The sequence below is a fragment of the Gymnogyps californianus genome, chromosome 19, assembly GCF_018139145.2.
Source record: "Gymnogyps californianus isolate 813 chromosome 19, ASM1813914v2, whole genome shotgun sequence".
NCBI classification, from domain to species: Eukaryota; Metazoa; Chordata; class Aves; order Accipitriformes; family Cathartidae; genus Gymnogyps; species Gymnogyps californianus.
Window position 1 is genome coordinate 9,044,575 of NC_059489.1, and position 15,426 is coordinate 9,060,000.

At 38.5% G+C, this 15,426-nt stretch overlaps 1 protein-coding gene across 1 annotated transcript in view; it reads right to left on the minus strand.

The window, feature by feature from the left end:
* TNRC6C (trinucleotide repeat containing adaptor 6C) overlaps nucleotides 1–15,426 on the minus strand; it is a 108,970-nt gene that overhangs the window by 4,897 nt on the left and 88,647 nt on the right. The window contains exons 12-22 of the mRNA XM_050908215.1: nucleotides 14,557–14,706; nucleotides 13,135–13,281; nucleotides 12,542–12,664; nucleotides 11,381–11,464; nucleotides 10,826–11,057; nucleotides 8,936–9,103; nucleotides 7,619–7,810; nucleotides 7,328–7,471; nucleotides 4,364–4,480; nucleotides 1,795–1,989; nucleotides 355–425 (exon numbers count right to left, since the gene is read on the minus strand). Of these exons, the coding sequence (XP_050764172.1) occupies nucleotides 355–425; nucleotides 1,795–1,989; nucleotides 4,364–4,480; nucleotides 7,328–7,471; nucleotides 7,619–7,810; nucleotides 8,936–9,103; nucleotides 10,826–11,057; nucleotides 11,381–11,464; nucleotides 12,542–12,664; nucleotides 13,135–13,281; nucleotides 14,557–14,706 (1,623 nt within the window). The remainder of the gene's footprint in view (nucleotides 1–354; nucleotides 426–1,794; nucleotides 1,990–4,363; nucleotides 4,481–7,327; nucleotides 7,472–7,618; nucleotides 7,811–8,935; nucleotides 9,104–10,825; nucleotides 11,058–11,380; nucleotides 11,465–12,541; nucleotides 12,665–13,134; nucleotides 13,282–14,556; nucleotides 14,707–15,426) is intronic.

Sequence of the window (15,426 nt, forward strand, 5' to 3'; positions counted from 1 at the left end):
TTCTTCCTTGTGAATGACACTACGTGGAGGACTAGAGGACTTGACAGACTTGGGAGAAGAACCAAAAAAAAACCGCATAGGAAAAGCAGATTTTACATCTCTGTATCTGCTTTAAAGCATCATTCACCTCCAAACTTACACATACATAACTGGTGCACGCTGAATGACTAATTACAATCTTAGAAGTTCATACTTGACTTGAAAGCACTTTGAAAACTTAACAAATCCCCTGTAGAAGACAGACACTTGCAATAAATGCAGAATAATTATTTTCCCTTCAAGTGAACCAAATGACCAAGGCTGATAAATGTTACAAGTCTCTTTTCATAACTAGTTGGGTAGAATTCTATTTACCTGGGGTGTGAGGTTTCGAAGAACCAGCCAGCTGCTTGTTCTCCCTGAGCTGTCAGTACTCCATGCAGAACCTACAACACGAATTCCACAACAAAACATTTTATCATGGTGTGGAGAGCATATTACAAGAAGAAAACTCACCTGAAATCACAACATACTAGCAAGCGTTACTGCTACTGAAAACAAATCCTACAGCCGTTTCCTCACATCTTGATTTATTGTCGTCTTTGGAATGAAAGGTTGCTGAATGAAAACCTGCTTTTGTTACATTTAAAAGATCTGTGGCATTTTTCACAGTGCCACAATAACTATTAGAAAACTAGCGGATGCAGGTATGACACTGCAACAAACTGTATCTTCAGGTTACATTAGAATTAATCTGGAAGACACATTTTTAAAAGCAATTCAGATGTCCAAGCTCAGATTGCTGCTTGCTATTAAAGATTTTTATAGCACTGCAGCATTCTGCTATCTTGCCAATGATAGATTAACGTATATGACTTATTCAAAACAGATATTTCTGCACTGACAATGTTCTGATTAAAGATACAAGGACATAACCAACAAAACCTGCTTTTCCAACTTCAGCCTGGTGTTTTACAATGAGAAACTGTACAAGCTTGATATTTATGAGTGGCATTTGAAAAACCGCAGTACTTCTGTAGTCACATGCGTGACCACACTCAGGCTCCAGAGAGAATCCTGGCATCAGCAGTATCTGCCCACCAGGTGGGGTTTTGGTGAAGAAAACAGATACAAAATAAATGGCAAGAAGAGGGAAGAACATTTAATTCCCAGCTTAGTGAAAGCAGATTAATAAAACAGCTTTCTAAAATAGGTGTAATACTTACTTTTGAAGCTGACAATACTTCACAAACAAACATGATAAATGTATTCATATAGCCAGATCCACGGTTTCTCATATTTTTATTTAGCAAAACAACAACATCTAAAAAAAGAGCCTGCATGAAAAAATTAAGACATTCCCTGAGGGCCCTGCAATGCCATCCTAAATGCTTCACATCCATGCTCCAAAAATGTGTTCCATATTAAATTCCATTGGCCGATTCGCTCATCTTGAAGCCTCATAGGCAGTCATAGATCATACCACAAAACATGAAACATGTTTAAAAGATATTTTTAGAAATTAAGGAAACGGAAAAAAATCCTCGTTGGAGTTAAATAATTTGGCAATTCCTACATAAAATTACTAGTATGACCACCTGAAAGATGACAGCTTCATTTACAACTTATCCTAACTAAAATAAACAGACATGAGCTTCATCCCCAAAACAGACACACTCTACTTGTATTAAACCTCAAGTTTCTGGAGCCTAATACACGGCTATGGGGTGCGTCACTATTGTAACACAGAACAAAAGCAAACAATTATAAAAAGAAGGCACTGTGGGTGTTATAAAACACAGAAGTCGAGAGTACCAGAGGAGTAAGAGCTGGTCCAACCCAGGGGACTGGCACCCCATGTAGATGATGGCTTGGTGTTCGTTAAGCCTGGAGGTGGTCTCGTCGGAGCAGTAGTGTTTCTGGGTACCTTCCATAGTTCATGGGATAGAGAGGCTTGTGTGTGAGAGATTGGGCCAGAGGACCACGTAGACTTGATGTCTGACAATTTACCTGCAATAGAAAAAAATACATTCGTGTATTTTCAGTTAGCAACAACTGTTAAACCAAGTAGGATGGGTAATCATCAAGCTTCTGCATTGACTATATTCTTCCAACTTTTCAGGAGGGAAAAGAATAGCATTCTGTACCATCCAGTGATATAAATCCTATATCCTTTGAACCTACTTACACTAGTATTTACATTTTCAAAGAATTTTGTATTTAATGACTCTCACAACACCTGCTACATATACAGTTCCCTTTTAAAAATCTCCTACTAGTTCGCTTTCTCGTAAAAGACGATACATGAAAAAAGACCAGAAAATGGACTTAAGTATTTGAAATCTAATTTCATCAAAATTATAATGAAACACTTCAAGAGTGCCTCTCTCAAAGGTTTAATAGAACTTAACCACTTCTTCTCACACAACTCATTTTATCTAATATAAAGTAACCAGTATATCCATATGTTCTTCTGATATATTAAAATTCCAAAGATCAAAGACCAACAAAAACTGTATTTCTGAATATTCAGAGTAACAGATACTCTTTTTTCCAAGTATCTTCGAGAAAAATGAAGTTTTCAGAAGATTAGACCATATCACAACCTGTCACTCTTCGTAACTTTTTACTGTTCGGTTTGTTATTTCCCTAATCAGTTTTTAAACTATATTACTAGTATTCCTGCCAAATCAGAGTTTTATAAAATAATACAAAAAGCAAGAATAACAAATACAGTTTAGCATTCAGAGTGGCAGACAAAATTGATTCAAATTATGGATACCAAAACAAAACTCTTTTTTCACATTTAGACTTACATATCCCTGCCTTTCTCCTTGTACCAACATATGTTGTGAAATTAGAGTCCAACTTCCCTGTCATAGCACAGTCCCACCGTTACTAACATTAGCAGCACGTGTTTGACTGGAATGGACTGAAATGGTCACATCACTGCATCTTCTGCCAGAGCAAATGATATTGTGATTATGCTGCCTTAATGCTTTAATGTTGATTGCAGACAGCAAGAAAATACTTGGTCTGACAAAGTCCAAGATGCAAAAATCTTGAGAATTTTTTTAAAACCAGATTTGAACTGGCAGATTAAGCTTATACTGCATCAGCGCTTTGCATCAGGCAGCCATGGAGGTTTTTTTGTTAGTCCTAAAGCCAAATTTACCAGTAACCAAATCACAGCCTCAGTTATATACACACACATACTCCCCAAATTGCCTCTATTTATCTGTATCATTTAACTCAATGATTTTATACTGAATCATAACAATTTAAGTGAAAGGGCAACCACTCTCCCATCTTCTTGCAAACTGTAGCAACAAAAATAATTTCACAGTGATGATGAAGACATTAACAAGGGTAAAATGGTGGGGGGAAAGGGAGAAAGTCCAAGTTTTAGAACTCAGAGCAGCTCAGCCTGCAATGTAGCACATGATACATGCACGTTACCACAGATTAGATGTTGCTATGTCACTACTTCTCATGGGGTTAACACAAAGATTAGATGACACTGCAAAAAAATAAAAAGCAAATAAAGCAGAAATGCATGGCAGATAAAAGAAAAGCAAGCCATTCCTTTCTTTTCCTTTCATTAGAGTAAAACATTTCAAACAAACCCTTTTTGTTTTGCATTCTGCAGTATGACCTGGAGGTTGCACCTTCCTTTAGTCAAAGGAGTGGAGGGTTTTCATTGACTAGATATGAAAATGCTAATACAATCCATACAACAGCCTCAACACTTTTTTGTAATGGGACAAAGTGGATATTTAGGCAGCCAGTTGGCAAGCAAAGTTTCCATGATTTGCAGAGAGAGATGCTCCAGAATTTATAGCTCATTAAAAAGAATGGGGTAATTATTTAGACCATCTACAAGCTCAGCCATACAGGGGAGCACCAGGCTTTGGATTGACTATTACGAGACATTTAAGAGCCCCAAATGCAACCCCTCCAGAGGTACTACTAAACTTTCTCCTGAGCTGAAGAGGATTCACTTTTAACAGTGAGTTTATTAACAAAAATTTCATATTAGCTCTTACTGGAACGGTCTAGTAGGGGTGTTTCTACCGAGGTCCTTGACAATATTCCTCCTCAAAGTTGCAATGGAAATTAAGAGTCATTAAGAGATCTCGATGCCAATACAGAGTGACAGCACGTGGCACCAAGTGGAATAAATGCATTTTTCCTTAGCACAATTCCAGGCATACCATCCAATGCTCACCACTGAAGAGCTGCCAGGAGAGCTGCCTACCTAACACAGCACTAAAAAATATGCTTCTGTCTATAGTAGCACTACTGTAATAACTGGGAAAGCACTTTCTAGGGCCTTTTCTCAGAATGTAGAAGGATGTGAAAGTAGAAAGGCCATTTTTCGTACCTGCAATGCTAGGTGCGGATGCAATGCTGCTGAAAGAGCTACTGTAGCCGGAGGCACTAAGCGGCCAGGCACTCGATGAAGGCAGCGTGGCATTCTGAGATGATGTTGGGGATGACCCTGCAGAACCAGCAGAGAAGCAACTAAGAAAGATGGGCATAATGATGTTTGGTGTGACATAAGCAAATCTATTATGTGCAAATACAAACCATGCAAGGCACTTTCCTTAATCAGCCTGGTCTCTGAAGTCTAGGAATGAAATGTTACAGAAAGCATGATAAAGTGAAGCAGAAGTCTTTAGTAGAAAAGAAAAGAAAGCTGGCAAATGTACTAGGCGCCTGTGCAGAAGATAAATTCTGCATTTCCTTTAAGATACGTGACTCTCAAAAAATCAGTGTTAAACTGTTCAGTCTCAAGGAACAGGCTTCGTTTATAAAGGTGCTCTGCCGGCTGACTTTAGCAATGGCAACTGTAGATGAGCATAGATGTATATGATAAACTAACCTCTTACCATGGGTGATTTGTCCTAAACTACTCGAGGTAAGCACTCCTCCTATATCCTAATGCCCACAAACATCTTTAGATTTTTGCAGACTTTCAGTAAAGCAAGGCTATATTTTAGCAATCTCTTCTCAAACTGATAACATTAAATGAAATAGCCTGAAACCATCTTGGTAAATCATTTACAATCTGAGGAGCTATCTAAGCATACATACAATTTCCTTACTGGCAGCAAATGAAAGAAACTGAACATAAAATAAAATATCTTCATTAAAAAGACCAGAAGAGCTGGAAGTATTCTCTCTAGCCACCAACAAAATTAAGTGTGTATCCTAGGTGACTTATCATTCCTGACATACGTAGATGGACTGTGATACTGAAACATCTTTAACTGACTAATAAAAATAGGTGAGTTCTTTGGAAAAGAGCGCTGTACTGAGGTAGAAGGGAGGAAGTAAAAGGAGAATCTCACCCCTCACAGCTCAATAAAAAACACAGGCCGCATTTTCAACTGGAACAGCAACCAACCAAACTTTACCTTATCCAGACTCACTGCGCTGCACAGGACACACCAATACAGACATCAGTCTCAAGCAAAATAACTCTATATCAAGGCCTTCTCTGGAAATAATCTATTCCCCAGGCAGGAGTGAGGGAATTATATCAGATTCAACAGCCCATATGCCCACAGAGCTAAAACCATTCCTGATTCCACTTGGCTAAGACTTTCAGCTCATAGTAGCTGACCCTGCAAATATTCATTAACAAACAGGGTAAACCAAAAATCAACCCAAAAGCTTAGGTTTTGTCTGTTTCTAAGTGTACAGTGCAAGGACGGTATACGCCACATCTAGCCCTCTAAATTGAGATCAGCTCTGTTAATACAACCCGTATGCTTCAAGCTGCAGTATTCAAAGACAGTCTCTTCCTGGCAGCATGTCATGGAAGCCCCAATCTCATACGGAGGGGTACTGACAATAACAGATAATTTTACCTAGGAGCAAACACCCAGGTTATGCGAGCATAAAGAAACAGATTCAGCAACTGCATTTTTATTAAAATTATATTATTAACAGGCTAAAAAGCTAATGAGGAAAGGAAGCATACTTGGACCCCAACAGTCACTGCTTTTCAGAAGGCTTTGGCTCTTGAGGGCCTATTTACTTCTGCAAAGATCATCTGTACTGACCCTCTCTAAGTAGCGTAATTATTTCTTCATTCCACAGGCAGATTATACACCAACAGAGTTAATGTATACTTTCCTTCTGTAAAGAAGGAAGACCTGTAGTAGGTGTCATCTAACTTACAGGTATAGCTCTGTAGGGCTAGGCTTTTGGCCTAAAGGGAGTATTTCTTGGGTGCACCATATCTGAACTGTAACTGAATTACGTCTTTACACTTTTCTTTTTATAACTTCAAACCATCCAGGTTGCCTGCCCCTTGAAGTACATTTGGGTCATTAGAAGTCAATTCAACATTACTCATGCACACAAATACTTCATGTTTCAGCTTCAAGACTGCTTTCTGGTAAGAGACAACTAAAATCATTCAAGGCAGTGAAAATCCTTGCCTCTTTTCCCTTACGTTTCACATCCCTTCGCTTGAGTTAACAAGCTCAGAGCTGGAAACCCGTTTCAAGGATAGTTCTGATTTACAATCTATGCAGATATCACAGATGTAATTACTAGAACAAAATCCACATTTTTAATCCTGACAGGTCCTTCTTGATAACCTGATTATACTATTCCTGTGCATATCAGAGTGCTCGAATAGAGTGCAGATAACTTGCCTATTTTGGCACGCTGATCACAATTAAACCAAACCACCTTTCCCTTAATCCACTTTCAGTACATCTAGTCAACAAGTAGCATAGTCCCAATGGTTTATTGTTTTAGAGAATACCCTTTTAATTCTGGAGTAAGCACTGCCAAGACAAAAGGAATGGAAATGGCACTGGGAAATACTAGTTTACTAGTCAATTCCCTATTTTTTCTTTTCTTCGATAGCTTTGGGGATAAAACAGCTCTAATTTATTTCGCTGATTGATCTTCTAACAAAGCTACAATTAATTAGTGTGACAGAAGCCTGCTGCCTCAGCAACAACTGTGGAACTTTTGTATTGTGTCTTCTGAGTATTTCACAAAGCGTATGTAAGAGGTTGGTCAGTACGGAGAGCGAAATCTTGTTCAAAACAAAGTGTTACAGGTTACAAAAACTTCCAGTGACCACAGAAGTTTATATTACATCTCACAGCCTTTTCCAATATAAAAATATTTACATTCCCATGGAAAACCAGAAACTTCTCAGTCCCATATTTAAATCAAGTGTTTCTGGATTTTCAGTGAAAGTTCAGATTGCATTATTAGATTAGGATTACATGCAAAAATATACTACATCCATAATATCTGAAGTCAACTTTTTTGGAAAGAAAGTATACACAGATGTGAAAGTAATTGGTGTGTTTACCTCCACTCTTGAGAAGATAGCGATTAACATCCTGTATCGTGGTGTTGATGGTAGGCCCAGTTGGAACACTTCCAGGAGTAACATCGGGGTCATTTTCAGGATCAATATTCTGCAGTCCTTTCCATGGCACTCCTGGATGAAACTCTGTTTCAAATATAATAAAAAGAAGAGTATATAAAGTCATAATTCTCCAAAGTTCCTGTGTATCAGAAGGCATCAGGATTTAATAAATAAAACCAACAATATATTTTAAGGACATCAGTTTAACACAAATGCTTTGTATTTTATTACCTGGTGGCCAGTTTATGCTGGAGCCATTGGAAATTTTATCACTATCCGTTTTGGCACGTGACCAGCTGTGAGGAACAGCTACGGGTGGACTGGCAGGCGATTCACTGTTTTGAATCAGATCATACCGGCCATAAGAGTCATCAATGGAGGACTTTCCCGGAGGACCAATACTTAAACCTCCAGGTATAGCACCTGTAATGAATGAAATGGAAAGGCTTTGTTTAGGAGTGGGACTAATTTCGGGTATGGAATTTCATCGGTCCCTGCATTTTGTTATTTTTTTTTCTTTCTGTATTACAAAGATAAAAAAGAAAATTAAAATATAAACACAGTAAGCAAGGCTTAACAGCCTCTGAGGCCTTACTAGCAATTACAGCTGTGAGATACACTGCTGGTACAATCTAGACACTCAAGTTAAAGAAATTCGCGTTACATTACTGCCAAAAAGAGACTAAGTAATTCAAATCATTACACTGACGGTAAAGAGGAATTTGCTGAGACAGCATACTAAGGAATATCACTGTAGGCAAGCCCTCTTCTCATCCTTCTCTACGTATTCATTGCTGACGGAATGGATGATTTGAAATGGCCATTCTCATGTTCCTACAAACTATCAAACAACAATTTGGCATAAGCAGTACAGCTACTTGCAGAATAAAGAACTACTGTAAAAGAAATAATTCATGCTGCTCATACTAAAATCCAGGATACAGTAAAGTTAACAGAGCACCATGTTCTAACAGAATAAACTTGGTGCAGGAAATAAAGGAATAAACGACTCAGGATACTGGAGGCGTTGGGGATAAAGGTGTTCAAACAGATTAGCAATCACTTCTGGAAAAATATGAAGTTTGTGCTCCTAGCTCCCAGGGTGGGTAATTATGTTATCCATCATGCCTTTGTACAGGACTGGCTGTGAAAAGTTGATGATATTGGAAAAATTGTGGGAGAAAGCCAATGTAAAGTTTTTTTGGATTGAAGGTATGCAGATCTGGAGTAAGGGGAAGCTTGTGTAACTTGTTTTGCCAACACTAATGGCTTGTTTTACTTGAACTCCATATTCTGAGCAACAAAATTCAGCAAACGAAAAAAACCCATTCCTACATTGCATGTAGGAAGTCATAGCTGCAAGAACTTCAATGCATTGCTGAATGTGATTGCAGAAATCATCTTAAAAATATCACAGTCTCAAAGGGTGCTCTGCACCAACCATTTATGAGCACTTACTGAAAATAGTAACGTGAGAAAAAAATTACAATTGCAGTATGACTCAAGTCTCAAAAAGCCAGACTGACACCGAGATTAAATGCGACGTACCGTGCTTGCTGGAGTTCTGGTCAAGCGAAGAAGCAGCACTAGACAGATTATCCATTGAGTTGGGGTGTGTCCACTGAGGAAGGCGAGACTGGGACTGAGAAGTGTCCTTCACTGACAAACCACCAGTAATGTCCATGTTATTTACATTCATGTTCGGGTTCAGTCCAGCTAAGGGGAAACAGGTCATTAGATATCCATAATATACTGGAGGATTAAAAGATGTGTTTAAAAATCCAGCTAAAGAAATTATTAAACATTGATTTTCAGATATCTGTATGTACGTGTAGCAATTTACCATGCACATTTTCAACCTACTGTCAAGAACCTTTGCTTTTATGGGAACACCAATGTAGCTCCCATGAATTCAGAAAATGTAAAAACTTTGGTAATAGGAAAAAAGAAAAAATATGTAGGAATATTTTAAAGCTGTCAGTATTTCCACTTGCAGTCTCTTCACTTGTCTCAGAAAAGGCATTCTGAAAGAATGCACTGGAATGCTACATTTAAACCAGTAAAGAATTTGTAGCATTCCATTGCTAAGCCAAAATATTCCTAACGTCTCACCAGCACATCCCCATGATGTCTGCCATTTTATTTTGCTAACAACATTTTAAAAATCCCAAACAAAGCAACTAAGTAAAAGGTCATACAAACAGCTGCTATTCATCAGAGCAGATATTGCACTATTTGGGCATATATTTTGTATACACAGAACAAAATCACTCAGACTATATTTAAGGAATAATTTTGACATGCTTCTGTGACACGAATCTGGGTCCTTTTTGGTATATAATCCCGAACGTTAGCAGATCACAGGAAGCTGAGATATGATAAGAACCTCTTAAACTTAGGCCTTTAATTCATAAATTCTTTTGCCTTCTGATGCTCCCTGCTATAACAGCTCACCACAGCAGTCAGAATTACCTTCTTAACTGCTGCATGGTAGATAAAGCTGGACAATTCTATTGTACACAGCATAAAGAGAGTCACAAAGAGATTAAATTAATTCCTTTATGTCATAAATGAAGTCTATAGCATACATCAAACAATCACAGAAAACAGGTCTGAAAGGTTGTTCTGTTCACCCTGTCTCAAGGCCAAATTGATTATTTTGACATCAATCACATTTGACAGATCTATGTCTAACCTACCACAAAATGACCGGTGAAAAAGATTTCAGAAACTTCCCAGATAATTTATTCTAGTACTCTGCTTAAAGCAAATAAGCGATCCTTAATGTTTAACTAGATCTCCTTTTATGCAACGAAAGTTTATTACTTCTTACATTAGCCACGTGCAAGAAAACTTCTTTGAAGCTGTCTTTTACATTTTTGAAGATTCCTGCATGTCTCTTAAGTCTTCTCTTTAGACTAAATCGAGCAGAGGATTTCAGTTTTTCCTTAGGAGTCATGTTTTTGAAACATCTGATCATCTGCACAACACTCTTTCTGCATTCCTTCAAACTGATCCGTATCTTTCTCGAAACAGATTGATGCCTTACCAGTGCTGATTAAAGTGGAAAGATGACTTTGCATGACTTCCAGATGATATTGCTGTTTATCAGTATGACATTTGCGTATTTTCAACATGACACTGTTAATTCCTATTTAGTTCACAAATAGTGACATACGTAGATAGTTAATTAAGCAAATCTTCTGTTCTGATATTTGTAGGCAGAGCACAGGTGAGCAAATACAGCCCACCTGAACAGCTACCAGATAGGCATGTAGTACTGTGATTTTGTTTTGCCATTTCAACATTATTTAATAAACATATCTTTTCCATTTCTGTATTTGCTATACTGTGGAGCAAAATATTTAGATGCTGAATTAACGAAATATACTCCCTCTGTCTTTTTCCTATGGAACTGCTTTAAGGAAGGACACTTACCAAGAGGGTAAGGAGCAAAGGTGTTCGGTGAAGACTGTTGCTCTTTGGTCTGCAGGTCAGGTAGGCCGGGAGCCTGGGGATGGGGTGAAAAGCTATCCATGGCTGATTTGCCTGCAGAGGGGTGCAAAGATAGATGTGGAGGGGGAGGCTGCTGCTTCATAAGCAGGGCCTGGGCCAGCTGGCGCTGGTGCTGCTGGATCTGCTGCTGCATGTTATTGATTGTACGTGCAACCTGGCAAGAAAAAGAATCAATAAATGCTCAATTGAACACAAAGACACTGGATTTCTCGTGCCTTTCTCTACAGTGAAATAACACAATAGATCTCTTTACAAATAAAAATTGATTGTATTAAGCGTTGAAGAGCTTTCCTCCAACAACTGAATGCTGTGAAATAGCTTTATTACGCTAGCACTCTTTCTTTTTCAATACTCAAGCCATGCACTATATTATTGTTACTAAGGATGCTTTAGCTGCTTTGGTGTAATGCAGTAGAATCTCTTTAAGCTATTGAAACCAAACTCTAATGGAGAGATTGAACTGGCAGGCAAACCTACTTGCTGCTCCTGTTGTCTCATGGGTCCGGAAACATTACGCTGAGCCTGTAACATCTGCTGCTGGATTTGTAAACGTTGGTACGCCTACAAGACAGGAATGGGAGGTCAGAGGTCCTAACATATACAATAAGCCAAACAAGCTTGCTTGAACTGCTCTGGTACATTATAAAATAGGACAGACAGAAACATTGAAATTTTCTGAAAATAGTCAATGAAGCAAAAGTAACAACCTTGTTATAAATGTGTTTTATAATACATTTGTTTAAGTCCAGTGTTCGGGTTTTTTTTTTTTTTAAACCAAACACGTCAATGAAAAAACTGATGAGTAAGTTTGTGAGCAATAAATGGTCATTAAAGATAGGAACCTATTTTTTTTTCCCAGAAAAAATTGTAACACAAAGCAGAAATTAAAATAGAAGTTTATAGTATTATACAAATAGGATAAATACCAACAGTTATTTTTGTTTTGGCCATTTTGAGTTCTGACAACACTTTGTATTTAATCAGTTGCGCTGCTTTATTCCAGAAAAATTCCACAATTTTAATGTGCGCGGTAATTTTTTTTTCAAGGTGTTTCTCTGAAACACGTGAATTTAAAATCCAAAGGAGTTCTGTACAGGTATTTTTCAAGTAGCTGGATACTGTTCAATTATTACCATGGCATGAGATCAATGCTGTGCTCCTCAAAACTAGGAAACATAACCAGAAATGAATAATAGTATCAAGCACTGTTACTAATAAGAGTTTCACTAGCACATTGAGATCAGCAACTAAGCTAGTTTGTCATCCTCAATTTTATGCTTAGTCCTAGCAAATACTTACTGTGAGCAGTTTCTCTTTTTAAAATATTCTTAAAATCCAATTAAGTATTTTCATACACACACACACGTAAAATTTGCAAATACCAGTACGAAGACAACTGACTTTTTAGTTCCACTCATCAGCTGTAAAGGATAATTATTCCACGAATGACTGTTTATAAACCCTGAGGCAAAAAACATGACTTTGTTTCTTTAAAAAGAAACTCTACCAAAGAAATCAGCATCTGATTGTTTTAAAGATCTGTCGCGTCCACTTAAAAATTTAGTTAGCCATTCTCTTATTTTATCTTCATGCCTTCAATTCTGATTTAGAGCTTATTTGCCATGTCTTTTAACTTACCAGCTGCAGCTGATAGAGCTGGTTCAACATCGTCATATGCTGAGGATTATTAATTGGCGAGGTTAACTGTGCAGGGCTGAGACCACTGTTTTTTGCTGCAAACTGCAAAAGCTGTGCTTGAACCTAAGAAAGAGCAGTGTATTAAACATTGTACATTTACTTTTAACACTGGCAACTGTGTAAGCCATTAATAAGAGTCACAAGACATCGGCTGGAAACTATTACTATTACCAGAAGTAGTACCATGAACTATCAAAAAATTAACAAGAGGCTCTAATACAAATCTTAATAACCATACTCAAACATCCATTTATAGAAAAAGAGCCGAGAACAAACTCCTCAGCTCTCTAGAAATGCTACTTTTTGCAAAAAGGAACACGAGAATGTGCCCACACAGATAACGTGCAGAATATACACGCGAGAACATCTTACTCATGTAACGTGCTTACTGGCTAGTAAATAAATCAACACAGACACAGCCAGGCAACAGTAGCTGCAAAGCCTCAGCAGCATGACAATGCATATGAACAGGAGAGCGCATATGGAGGAGTTCCAGGGAAAGGGAAAACTCATGAGTGGAAGTGTCATCTAACCTGAGGGGATAGAAACTGAGGCACTTGAGCACGAAGACTAGGCTGGGATGAATTAAGAGGTTGCACTGGCGGTTGCTGCGGCTGTTGCATGGTCCTGGCTTGTGCTGCTCCGCTATTGCCAAACATACCCAGATTGCCACTCGGTATCTGCAGCAGGACAAGAAAGACATTGGCATTTAAAGACATCACTCAACATATAACCTGGAAGTTACTTATCTGTGCAGTCTTCATCCTCAGTGATTATGACAGGCACAGATAAAGAAACCAGTACATACAGACTGTATTGACAATCAGGTTTAGAATCAGGCATGGCAAAGATCATCATGTACCCAACATCCCAAACCTCCAAAACTTTGTACAGATGCCTGAACAAAAGGCAGCTGAAGTTGAAGATTGCTTTTATAAGGATGCATAACCCTTGAGGGTTGCAAGATGAACAATGAAAAGTACTTGCCAAAAATGTTTGTATTTGTGTAGCAAGGGACAGGAGAATGGAGTCATTAAACTTACAACATCCCAGTCCTCAAATTATCTAGGCAGTTTTTACACTTAGTCATTTTACAAAGCTACTGATAATGGACATGCTATTAGGGCAGTCTCCGCTTCTGAAAGACATGCTTAATGGGCTCTAAGTGCTGGACAAGTATTGCCTTTAGAAAACTAACTTTAAAAGAATATATGTAATAAAAGCCACCATAGAATGATATAGAGAGTTTTTGTGTTGTTCTTTCCTATTTTTGCTGGAACTTCAATTTATATGGCAAAAATAACCTTTTCATAATCAACAGTAGTTTATGGCCTCTCAGTCTCGTAGTGTTTATCAATCTTGCCTCCATCTCCTTTCCTTTTCTTTCGTTTTCTTTCCCTTTCAGCATGTTCTACCCAGGGGCCAAAACATCCCTCTTGCCACAATGCTCTGTTTGACCAGAGGTGCTAGAAGCAGCTTCTTTCTTACCACCTGTCAAAGCTATGAGCTGTCCCGACACTTACAGCAGGAATAAAAAAGCTCCCATCACTTCTCACCCATCTCATCACTGAATAATTATGCCAGCCAGGAAAGACAAATTAGAGCAATGTCTCTGCCTTAGAGTCTGAAACAATTAGCAACGCCTCAGAAAAAGAAACCTCACATCAATCAAGGCAGAGCTATACCAGGGTTCAGTGGTATAAATCCATAATACTACAGTCTCTTCTCAATGGATGCGTGTAATTAGCAGGCTAATTACAACTAAGTAGTTGTTTTATGTCCTATCACATGAAACGTTTACACAGCAGGTAGTTTCTCCACTGGTATTTCATGTGAACAAAGATGTTCCACGCACTTTCAGTTTAAACCACCGTTTTCCCCGGGGAAGTGATGGGCACTAGCAGCAAGTCCAAGAGAGCTGAAATTCAACTTGGGATCTCCCCCAACAGCCTTACCTGTCTAGAAGAATTCAAGTTTTGCATGCCCAGCCCTGAGGCAATCCCGCCCAGGGTCTGATTAGGGAGTGCACTGTTTGAAAGGGGGAGCTTCAGGCTTGGTGAAGGCAAAAATGGTGAAGTAGTGGGCTCTTCCACTAGGCCGCCATCCTGATTGGAGAAAGAAAGGGTGAGCTGTGTGCGGTGCCCAGGAGCAGACAGCGCACAAAACAGTGTCCCATGGAAATATAAAAGAGCATGGATGAATAAAAATATTTAAAAAATAAAAAAATAAAAAAAAAAGGTATGAATAACAGGGAGTGAAAAGTATGGAGTGAAGGGAGAAGAGAGAGAGAAATAGGATTAAGGTACTGTTTTTCTTTACTTTGTTACACTTAATCCACAAATGTACAGTCACCCTCACCCACCTCTCCAGAAGGAAAGGAGGGATTCTGGCAACTGATCGCAGAGCTATCATGCAGCCATCTTCTCCTCCCCCCTTAGATTTTCTCCTCTCTTCTCCACCAGACTGAAAGGTGGAAAGGGAAGAGACCCAGCACATTTCAGGGAAGTCTTCGGTTAGTTTGCTAAACTCTCAGCAGTGGAGCACAGACATACAACATACCGCTTTTGCTAACCCAGAACTTGGGAAAGGCCAGATCAGCTTATTTCGTATCAGTCTGCATTTGGTTCCACATCATAGCTCTGCTCTTAAAAAAGCATTTTTGCATTAATCCCCTTTCCTAACTGAGACACATGAGCCTCTTTTAATATTCACATAGCACTGAGTTATTATTATCCACTATGAAACATTACACTATAACACACCCAATGAACACAAAAATACTTAAAAACAATAATGATAATGTTGTCTGTGTAGCCTTCCTAGGA